At 50.7% G+C, this 11,826-nt stretch overlaps 1 protein-coding gene across 1 annotated transcript; it reads right to left on the bottom strand.

Annotated features, from left to right (window-relative positions):
- Positions 1-1,408: 1,408 nt before the first annotated feature.
- Positions 1,409-10,284, bottom strand: LOC149522856 (uncharacterized). The gene is given in 7 exon segments (XM_089771067.1): positions 1,409-3,838; positions 3,840-4,524; positions 4,833-4,946; positions 6,189-6,389; positions 8,151-8,210; positions 8,776-8,891; positions 9,594-10,284. Coding segments are annotated over 7 exon segments (1,593 nt in total). The 5' UTR covers positions 9,596-10,284; the 3' UTR covers positions 1,409-3,423.
- Positions 10,285-11,826: the final 1,542 nt, after the last annotated feature.

Below are 11,826 nucleotides of genomic sequence, written 5' to 3'. Positions count from 1 at the left end.
AGCCCAGTAATCAGGGCAGATAATGAAGGCCTAATTAGGAATCAGCCTGCAACAGGTGTTAATTAAGCACCTGTTGCTAGTTAAGGCCTCCCGTTCCCTATAAAAGGTTTCCTCCCAGGCAGCAAGGGGTAGAGTTTTGAGAGATGCAGAGCATAGCCAAGCTGAGCCCCAAGGTAAAAGGCAGAGGATAATAGAAGGAAGCAGTGGGTGAAGAGGCCGGTGGAGAGGTAGTGGTATTAGAGTGGGGCAAGAAGCCCTGCCAGCTGCTCTTCCTGTAGGGTCCCTGGGAGAAGTCCAGTGGAGTGGGCAGGCCCAGTCTCCCACTCCCATGCCAGGAAGACTAGAACAGACCAAAGACCAGGAAAAGAGGGTTTGTTTTTCTTCTCGTATAAAATGCATAGTCCTCCCCCAACTCTGGAGACAAGATGTTACACATGTAAGACTCGTGGCCCTCTATGTTGTCTGTCTTTTGGTAACACTGGTGGTGGAAGGGGGTAGGGTTAGGAGCAAGGCCTAAGGGAGGGGTGGGGAATCTGTCAAAACAATACAGTGATGAAACCTATCAAGGCATTTACTACTGATACAGTACTTTCTGCAAGCTGCCTTCCAGGATCTGCAGGAACCCAACCCTCAGGGCTTCTTGGAGACCTTCTTCAGGTACGTCAGAGAGTGACTACAGGACTTAAATGTTGCCCACAGCTCTGCCGGAAGCTACATGGCACACACAGCACTAGCCCAGTGCAGAGTCAGGTCAGCACACTTTTGTTTCCACCCTAGAGCCTAAGGAGATCCACAAAATCCACTAACTCTGGAACCTCAGGAAAGTAAATCTGGCCTATGGGAAGCCCTGAACTTCAGTCCTCTCTGTCTCTTCCCCTTATCCTGTGAATGCCACAAGAGTGAGGTGTCTCAGTCAGGGGCCACATCTTTGAGTGTTCTCGAACTGATTTTTCTGTGGGTGAGTGGCCCCCAATACAAAAAAAGTTCTCCACCCCTACAATAAGTAAAAACATTGATTTTTTTGGTATGTATTGGACATAAATATTTTACATAATATACAATAAAGTTTGATCAACTAACATGAAAGTTAAATTACTGAAGAGATTAAACCTTTTAAATGCAACTCCCCAGATGCAGCCCTAGCAAAATGGCTTGACTAATTGTGTAATTAACAGTGAGTTTCCATGAGCAACAGTAGTCTACAGGTTTGGAGAGGGCCGGGCTGGGCCTGGGCACTGCTGAGGGAATCCACTCAGGGCAAATTGCTCAAAACCAGGACTGCTTACAGCCCTTGACTGGAGACCTTTCTGAAATAGGTCACAAACCAGTCATACAGAGCACGTTACCTGCCAGTCCACCCACAGGAAGCCTCATAAGTAAAAACTCTCAGATACTCCAGCTCTTCCTGTGCCACAATCAGCCTTGGGCTTACACACAGGTGAGGGGTTATACAGCCCAATCTCTCCAACCCAGAACAGATCCACCTGGTTCCAAAGAACCAGTGATGAATCTCTGGTCAATTTATACTTTAGATCTTACCTACAAGATCACAGCGGACCAATCCTTTAGAATCTAAAGGTTTATTAATAAAAGAAAACAAAGGTTCAGAGTAAGGTTGTTAAGGAGAATACATTATATACATCAATCGGCAAATTCTTGATGCAGGATCGTAGCGGAGATGTTACAAACTGCTAGCACAAAAGTCTTTGGCGTACATTGTATATCAGGAGGGGTCAGCACTCATTCCCCTTGTCTCTGTCCTTAGCAAGGCTTCATCTGGATAAGTAGCAAGACTGAAGATAAGATGGAGCCCCCCTCACGGTGTTTGATATTCGTTCCTGGTGTTTCCCAAGCTGGAGATAATCCTATGGTCAAGTGACATGTTTCATATGCCAGCAGCCATTGTAACCTGGCTGCTTTGCACCTTACCACATGCATTCCTCAGCTGTGTATTGGCCACCCGGAGAGCCATTGTCCTTGGATCCGTACTGATTAGAATAGTCACTCATTGGACATTCTTTCCCCATGACAGGCAGTCCATACACAGCATCAACTGAGCCCATCATGATAACTCCCCATACCAACTCCAAACAAGTACATGAATACCATACATAGAATCAACACAATATCAGCTTTCATTTGATACCTCCCATGGCCCACTTTGTACCAAATTTGAGGCAAACAGTTCCCCATGATCACAGCAAGTGATCTGTATGCTCACCTTAAAATCCAATAATGTAACAGGGGGCTCAAGAAAGGGTTGGGGTCTTAAGGAAGGATCTGGGATGCAGAAGCAGGCAGCTATCTGGCCAGGGGAAGGGTGCAGTGTGGGGCCAGGAGAGAGGGTGCAAGAAAAAAGGAGAGTGCCAGAGCAAGTTGGGGGAGCTGCCTTCCAGGGGAAAGGGAATTGAGGAGATTGGGAGGGAGTATCTGGAGAGGACAGCAAATATTACCTGGCTTTGGGCCCCCCTTGCAGCAACATCTGCAGCCACACTGTCCTGGTCACCCTGTAGCGAGGCTCTGCTATTGCAGCAGCAGCCACAAAGACCAGGACCAGCCCCGGACACCAGAGACACCACTGCTGCAACCATTGGCTGTGTCTAGACTGGCAAGGTGATTTTGCAGAAAAACTTGCCACCTGTCTACACTGGCCATTTGAATTTCCGAAAAAACACTGACGATCTTGTGCAAGATCGTCAGTGTTCTTGCGCAAATACTGTTCTGCTCCCATTCGAGCCAAAGCCCTCTTGCGCAAATGATCTGCGCAAGAGGGCCAATGAAACAGCACAGTACTGTTTTCTGCAAAAAAGCCCCGATCACGAAAATGGCAATCGAGGCTTTTTTGCAGAAATGCACGTCTAGATTGCCAATCTAGATGCAATTTTCCGAAAATGCTTTTAACGGAAAACTTTTCCATTAAAAGCATTTTCGGAAAATCATGCCAGTATAGACATAACCATTCAATCCAGGGCCAGAGGTGCTACTGCTGCAGCTATGCAGAGGCACCCCTGACATGGCCATGTAGCCCTGGAGGCCAGCAGTGCAGTGGCAGTAGTGCCTCTAATGCCAGCCTTAGGTTGTGTGGCAAGGACTCAGCCTAGCGCTGCCTCCTCTCTAGTAGCTACACAACACAAAGAGGGGGTGGGGCTAAGCTCCTTCCCCCTCAGCACATGCCCATTTGGAAGTGGGGCGTGCCATTTCCTTGTGGACAGGATCAAAGCCTTCGGCAGGCTAGATTGTGCCAACAGAGAAAATTTTGCTCACCACCACTATAGGGTTTCTCACATGTGTGGCTTCAACTCTATACAACTTGAAATCTCGCAATAACATTTCCCAAAGTCAGAGCAGGTGAAGGATTTCACTCTTGTGAGAGTTCTCTTATGGATAACAAACTGTGACCTCTGACTGCAGCATTTCCTACAGTCAGAACAGCTGAATGGTTTCTTGCATGTGGGTTTTCCTACGTCTAACCAGGTGCAACTTCTGACTGAAGCTTTTCCCACAGTGAGAGCAGCTGAAGGGTTTCTCTCCTGTGTGGGTTCTCTTATTCATAACAATGTGCGACCTCTGACTGAAGCTTTTCCCACAGTTAGAGCAGCTGAAGGGTTTCTCTCCTGTGTGGGCTCTCCTATGGCTGACAAGCTGTGACTGTCGACAGAAGCTTTTCCCACAGTCAGGGCAGCTGAAGGGTTTCTCTCCTGCGTGGGTTCTCCTATGCCTAACAAGGTGTGACCTCCGTTTGAACCTTTTCTCACAGTCAGAGCAGCTGAAGGGTTTCTCTCCGGTGTGAACTCTCCTATGGTTAACAAAGCTTGACCTCTGACTGTAACTTTTCCCAGTCAGAGCAGCTGAAGGGTTTCTCTCCTGTGTGGGCTCTCCTATGGATAACAAGGTATGACTTCTGACTGTAACTTTTCCCACAGTCAGAGCAGCTGAAGGGTTTCTCTCCGGTGTGAACTCTCCTATGGCTAACAAGGTTTGATCTCTGACTGAAGTGTTTCCCACAGTCAGAGCAGCTGAAAGGTTTCTCTCCTGTGTGGGCTCTCCTATGGTTAACAAGGTCTGACCTCCAACTGAAGCTTTTCCCACAGTCAGAGCAGCTGAAGGGTTTCTCTCCGGTGTGAACTCTCCTATGGTTAACAAGGTGAGACCTCCGACTGAAGCTTTTTCCACAGTCAGAGCAGCTGAAGGGTTTCTCTCCTGTGTGGGCTCTTTCATGTTTAATAGGAGTTGCACAGTCACTGCAAGAACAAGGTGAATGTTGATGGGGGATTTTTGTTTGAACAGTTTCTATGTTTGTTTTCAACCTTCTGCTCCTGTCACTGGATTTATCCTGTTCTGCTCCGGGATGGTTTCCCTGCTGCCTTTGTAGACTACGCTGACTGTCACAAGTCTCTCCTTGATCAGGACTCTGAGAAACATGCCCTTCAGATCTTCCCACTAATACCCCACATGAAGCCATTTGCTCAGGTCCTTCCTCCTGAAGACTCCTCTCATTGTTCTCTTTCAGCATCTCATCACCTGCTGGGATAGAGAGAGAAACCACACAGGAGTCATTCCCTGTGCTGAGCTGAAAGAAAAACTCTGAATGGTGAACAGAAAATGTGGAGGGCGGGGGGGGGGGGGGGAGGGACACACAAAGAATGGCTGTAAAGATACAATAATCATGAGCTGAGTTCACCTTGCTCCCTCATCACTTTTTCCTCACACAGCACTCTGAGACTGGAGTTGAAGACAGGCTGAAGGGCCAGTCAGACTTGATGAAAACACACAACCAACACCTGCTATGAGACCACAGAAATTGGTTTGAGTCAGTTTAGCTGAATTCTCACCTGTGTGAGTATCACTGATGATCTCCCCTTCCTCACAGCCTTGGAGATCCGGGATCTGCAGCTCTTCCCTTTGCTCCACCCAGGAGAGCACATGAGCTTTGGGGACTGGAAATCCTATTGTGGGAGAAATTAACCAAATGCTGATCTTTTTCATTAAGGTCTTTGCCATTGTTGCTTCCAAAGCCAGGATCTGAGTTTCCTACCCAGAAAGGCTCCTTCCCCACCTTCCATAGACTGGTCTTTGGCTGGTACAAGATCCCAGGATACACTAATTCCATCCTCCCCCTGTACCACTACCATGTTGGGAATAGCCCAGCTGACTCCCATGGGGAACTGAGCGCTCTGCTGCACTCTGCAGGATACAACTCAGTCTCCCTTAGGGCTTGTTCCATACTTGGGCCGGACAGGAACACACTGCTCATAAGGGGAGAGCTCTAGGACTTTCAGGACTGACAGATGCCTCTAGCCAGGACTCATATTTGAGCTGACATGTCAGGTCTCTAGGGCTGAGAGGGAAAGGATCCAGCAGAGCTCTAGAGCCCTATGGGCCCTGTCCACAAAGCTCTTGGCTGGGGGCTGGACTTGCCCTGCTCTTGGGCTCAGATGCTCTACTTGAGCCAGGAGGCAGGGGAATTGTCTGATCAGGAAAATGATTCCTTGGTTGGCCACTTTAGGCCCTGCCTATGGTCCACACTCCTGATCCTGACTGATTGTGCCATGGTGGGCCCTGTCAGCAGCCCACAACAGCGGTCAGTCCTACAGACAGCCAGGGCAGTGCTGGCCTGTTCCTGTTCTTGTCACAACTCTGGCCAAGGTGGAGACAGGATGGGCTGCTTCTCTGCTGCTTGTAGATGCTCCTGCAGCTCAGCTCCCCTTCTGCAGCCTTGTTTCTACTCTGTCAGCAGCAGCAGCCCTCCTCTTGTGGCCAGTCGGGCCTGCCATTTGGTGCCTCTCTGGCTTGCACAGAATCTACCAGAGGCAAGGAAGGACTCTGAGTTGGCGCCTTCCTTCCAAGGGCTCAGCACAATAGCACAAGGGGACCCTGCAGACGCTAAGAGCAGCTGCACCCAGCCCCACAACTCTGGTCCCTGCTGTTCCTGCCTGGGCCCTTCCACTGACACCTCCGGCCAAGGCACAGCATGGGCAAGATTGTGGGAACCACAGTGAGACCTTAGCTGTGGGAAGAGCAGCACCACTATTATGTCACTGAACCGCCTCTCACACAGGAGTCAGGATTACTGGGGCAGATACTGCTGATATTGGGGGTTCAGACAATGAAGGACCCTGAACCAAACCCAACCCAGCTACTCCAGAGCCCACCCAGCTTCTGTTACACAAGAGGATAGGAATCCTCACCCAGCCAGCTCACAGCCTCGTAGTTCTCCTGCATCACATCCCTGTAGAGGGCTCTCTGGCCTGTGTCCAACAGAGCCCATTCCTCCTCGGAGAAATACACAGCCACTTCCTCGAAGCTCACCGGCTCTGCCACGGCCATTTCCTGTCCCTGGCTCTGCAGGCGAGGGGCTGAGCTGGAGTCAGAAATGGGTGTTCTGCAGCCTGGCAGGGGGAGAAGGGGAATTGGAGACATTTCAAAAAGGGCGTTAATTCTTTCCACACCCCAATTCTGCCCAGACTCTGTCCCTGGTGAAAAACATGTTGGACTCTGCAGTTTTGGGCAAACGCTGAGTCTAGATATTCCATAAACACCACACATGAGTTAGATCCGAAAGCCGTATTTATTTCTCTCAATACCTGGCTTGAGTTACATTACTTTGCCTGCAACAATGGGATTCAGTTCTCAGCACCCAGGGCTCGTCTACACTGGCCCCTTTTCCGGAAGGGGCATGTTAATTTCACGAGTCGCAATAGGGAAATGCGCGGGGGATATTTAAATATCCCCCGCGGCATTTAAATAAAAATGTCTGCCGCTTTTTTCCAGCTTTTAGAAAAGCCGGAAAAGAGCGTCTTCACTGGCCCCGATCCTCCGGAAAAAGCGCCCTTTTCCGGAGGATCTTATTCCTACTTCGGAATAGTTTCTGCACAGCATGTTTTCTAGAAAGTTGCCCAGTGCTGATTTGAAGACATCAAGAGATGGAGAACCCACCAGTTCTTTGCTCATGTTTCAGCAGTGAATCCTCTTACCCATCAAATATTTGTGCCTCCTCTCTAGCCTGAAATTCTCCGGCTGCAGCTTTCAGTTATTGACTCTCACTGAGTTGTATCCACTAGACCAAGGATGGGCAATTCATTTTGATGGGGGAGAGGCACTCCAAGATTTTGGAAAGTGGTTGAGAGCTGCATTCTTCCAAGACATTAAGCAGGAAATACAGCGAATGCGATGGACACTGGGTGAAGAAAGGAGCTTTGGGTGAGGGTTTGGGATGCAGGAGGGAAAGAGGGGTCTGGGAAGGAGTTTGGTTAAGGAGGCAGGTATGATCTGGGGCACTGGATTAGCCAACTACTCATGAGATATTTAAAGTAAGGTTCATTTAGAAAAGTGGCTGAGTGGACAAATAGGGAGCTGAGGGTTTCTGACCATGAAGAGCTTCTTGCATACTTGAATGGGGGAAGAAAACAAAGAGTTCGGGTATGTGGAGTGGGAGGCAGGAGTGGGAGGCAGAGAATTAGGAGGGGAAGAGAGAGGTTGGGGTGCCAGAGGCAAGCTCTGGCCAGGAGACTTACTTGAGTGACTCCCGGCCAGCAGCCAAGCACCTCTCTGAGGCAGGAAAGGAGCCTGCCCAACCCTTGCACAGGCAGCAGGGCCATGTGGGTAAGTGAATAACTATGAGCCAGAGAGGAGGGGGCACGGTGCTTCCTTTCTGGCCAGAAGCCAGCCAATAAGATTGTCCTGGAGGTGGAAGCAGCACCTGAAGCCTTCCCCCTTCACCTCCAGACTCACCTTCGCTTTCTGAGTGGCTTACAGGTGGGAAGTTGCAAGTATGGAAGTAGCCCATTGCTTGCCAAGCATCAGTGGGCTGGATCAGATGGCCTGGTGACCTGGATCCATCCCATGGGCTGTATTTTGCTCAGGCCTGCACTAGACCGAAGAGCCCTTGCGTATTCGGCAGTTTCTCGCCATGAACAAACTGATACCATGGAAGCCACTCAGCTCTCAGCCTTTCAGCCTATTTATTGTTTGAAACCAACCCCATATTGAAACTGACTGAGCACCCCAGGTCTCCTCACTGATCAGTGGGTGAGATTTAGGGCTATGTGCACTATGGTCGCTGGGTTTGGTTGGTAACTTTAATGACAATCCCTTGAAGATTTATTCACAGGAATTTTCTCATTTAAAGAATCTCCACCTGAAAAACTCACCTTGTCTGAAAGCTCCCAGGGATTTTCCTCTTGCTCTCTCCAGTGCAGAGGGCAGAGTGTCTGGTGGGGAAGGGATAAGAGAGGTGAGATTCCAGGCTCTCCTCTTTATAACACGTCTCCACACTGAACTTTGCATTTCACTTGTATCAGAGACCAGAGACACACTCAAGGGTTTAGTATGAAAAGGTCAAACTTTCCGTGTCCTCTCTCACTTGGGCACCTCCCAGCAATGGAGCCAACATCTCTGCAGCCTCATCCCCGCCCAAGGAGACACAAACTGAAAGTGAGATTTACTTTTCCCTCCTCATCCCCTCCCACCTGGTTTCTCTCAGTCACTAACCACCTCTTGTCATAACCTAGACCTGTGCTGGGGCGAAGACGTTGCCATGACATTAACTTTACCTATTTTGATCCCTTGACACCAACGGGAGGCTCAGCGTTTGCAAACACCTGGCTCTATTTGCAAGCAGTTGACTCTGTTTGCTCAGTGCCTCTAAAGAGAGCAGCATGATGGGGCCGTCATTCTCCATGTGGGAACTGAGGAAGGGGATGGTTGGCTTCAGAGGCCAGATTCAATAGTTTCTAATAGTTAAACAACTTTCCCCTACTCCATCCCTCTAGGTACCTTTGAATTCTCTCAGAGTCTCTGACAGCGCAATCGTTTTCTGGGAGAAAGCATCGACTTGTTCTTCCAGTTCAGGGGAAATCTCTTCTGGCAGCTGGAACTGCCCCATCTCACACCTGAACAGAAACAATTCCATGTGATTCTATTTCATTTACAGATGATAAGATTTGGCTAGTGAGTCTCAGCTCTAACAGGTCTGGAGTTAGAATTCCTTGAATTCCCCCAGCCTGAGAGCAGGGGCAACACAGCCCATGGATATGCAACCTTCCCCTGAAAGGTCCCATTGCTGTTCTTCACCTCTGGCCCGGAGACACCAGCTGGGGACAAAAGTGGAATTGAGTTTCAATTGCTAATTCACTCTTTAGCTTCCAGGCGATGAGGGACAGGATGTTCCCAGGTGAAGGGCTGCAGGAATCTACCCACTAGGAACCAGACTTAGACACCAGCTTCTCCCTCCCCTGCTCCTTCCACACAGGTCTCTTTAAACAGCCCTCAGGTAATACAGACTCTGGGACCCTGCTGCCCCGGTCTAAATGTGCCCAGTGCCCAGCAGTGACAGACCCATATTCCAGCCCCACAGTCTGAGGCAGACAGTCCCCAGGTATGTGACAGCTCTAGGAAATATCTGAAGTCAGACTGTGCTCCTGAATGGGGAATTCCAGAGTCTGCTGTGCAAGGGTCAGACCCTCAGAATTAAGTGAGTCAGAGACATTTCTATCCAACATCTGGCTGTAGAGCCCTGGGGAAATGTGGTGCCAACATCAGCTCCAACCTCTTTCCCTGAGCTGTGCAGTATGACAGGCGTGCGAGCCACCTACATGTTCAAGCTGTTTCTTATGTCCTAGAGAAAAGAGACAGAAAAGAATCTGAGCTGCACTGGACACACACAGGGAAGGCATTTTGCAAATATGAGGAAGAGACGCCCTGACCTGGCCCCAGGCCCATAGATTCGGTGAGCTCATGGGGCTTTGCCATCTCCAATAGCTCTGTGCCTGTGACTCTGTAAAGCACAACAGTCAGTCGCATGGCAGCAATGCACACGCCGAGTTACACCCAGATCAGATGGCTGGACCCCAACACTTGTGCCTGCATAGTGGGTCTCTCTAGCTGAGGAGCAGAAATTATGAGGGATGGGAGAGCGGAGCTGTGAGGGGATGGGGGCAGGGTGAGAGGGGGAAGGTTGAGGGAGACAGGTGTCCAGTTTGGGACTGGAAGCCCCTGGCCCAACAGGCTCCTGGAGATGCCAGGCAGCGCTACTGGCCCAGGCTGTCAAACACCCAGTTTGCGGCTTCATAGGCTCCCTGCCAGCCCCTGCGCAAATCCCTGAGTCAGCATATCCGGCTCTTAGCATTGGAGCAACTGGGGGGGAAGGGGGAAATCAGCTGGGCCAGGGCAGAACAAGAACCACTCTTGGGCAGCACGGTGAATAGGGTTGGCCACTGACCAGGCTCCTAACTTTAATCCAAGCCCCCTCCCCTCTGCCACCCCTCACACCCAATTCCTCCAGTGCCTGGGGGGAACGGCCACCCTACTGCCAGTCCTGCTGCTTGGCATGGTGCAGTCATGAGGCCAAGGGCAGGGGAATCCTCAGGTGTGGAGAGCAGCTGGGGGCTGGAGTGCAGGGGGCAGGAAAGAGGGATGGACCAGAGGATGTCTGGCTCAGGGGTGGAATCACAGCTTCCCCCAGGATCCACTCAATGTATTTTACCCAGCATGGTATATCAATTGGGGGACATATTAATGTGGCTTGAGTTTGTTTTGGGGGGGGGGGTGTCTTTCAAATGTGTTTTCAACAACAGGGTTTCATGTTGATAAGCTGAATTTCAGAAAACTGAAGCCGTCCCTGACAGCGATAACAACCGTGAATAAATTGAACCAAAACACCAACATTGAGCCTGCCACTTGCAGAATCTAGTTTCATTTATAGATGTGGTACAAAAAGAATCAAATGACCCCTAAAAAAAGATGGCCAGGCCCATTTTTGCCAGATGCTAAGCACTATAAATTAAAATTGAACACCCAGCAATTGGAGCAAAAATGGTGGAAGCAGAATGCAAGCCACAGTTTATTCGGCCATGCCAGAAAGGATGGAACTCTGTGTTCACGGCTGTGGAGAGAATTCGGTGCATACGGAATGAACAAGAAAGTTCCATGAGAAATGTGTTCCCAGGACTCCAAATTAGTATGCAAGAAGCAGTTCTTCGCTTTATGCTTTTCTTTTTGTTAACCCCCCCCGCTGATCATTCTGTATTTTTATTAACATCACGTATTGGCTGGTCAAAAGGCTGAATCTAGCAGAGCTGGTTTTATTGGCAGACTATAAAGTGCTACCAGACTGTTAGTCTGTACAGGATGAACTGAAAAAAAATCTCTGCTACCCCCTGAAGCTGGTATAATTTACGCAGCTGCATTCCATTCCATTAGTGCCGTGGTCCCCAACCCGGTGCCTGCGGGCGCCATGGCGCCCGCCAGGCTCTTTACATGCGCCCACGGAGCAATCTGGGTTGGCAGGTGCCAGCCCCGGGCGCATGGCCGGTCCCGGCGGCGCTGCGCGTACCCTTGCCAACTCCGGCCTTGGCCCCGCCCCTGGGGGCGCCGCGCGTGCCCTGGCCCCGGGCGCTTACGGGGGGGGCGCCAGCCCCAGGCGTGCAGCGCTTGCCAGGGGGTGCCTTCCCTGGGCACACGGCTATGGGGGGGCCCCGCCCCCGGGCATGCGGCTGGGGGGGGGGCCACCCCCGGGCCAGCAAGTGTCCCCGCCCCCTGGCGCCCGCCATCCTGAAAAGTGCACTTATCTGCATTAGTGTACTTGGATAATATTTAGTGCTTTCACCAATGGGCCCATAACCATGGCATAGTCTGTCGCATGAGCATCACCCTACCGCCCCGCCCCCCACAGCACAAGCCTCTGCCATCCACCTTCTGCCTTCCACGTGCAACGCTGGGCCGCGCGCTGTTAAAGTACCGACCGTGGCGTCACGCGCATGCGCACCCTCGGCCCCACGTGGCCCGCACTGGCCTTTGAAAGTGCGGGGCTGCGGCATCAATCCTCCA

Source organism: Pelodiscus sinensis, chromosome 19 (assembly GCF_052426305.1).
Source record: "Pelodiscus sinensis isolate ZL-2025 chromosome 19, ASM5242630v1, whole genome shotgun sequence".
Classification (NCBI taxonomy): domain Eukaryota; kingdom Metazoa; phylum Chordata; order Testudines; family Trionychidae; genus Pelodiscus; species Pelodiscus sinensis.
Note: the sequence above shows the minus strand (reverse complement) of the source record. Positions and strands in the feature narration are given on the sequence as shown.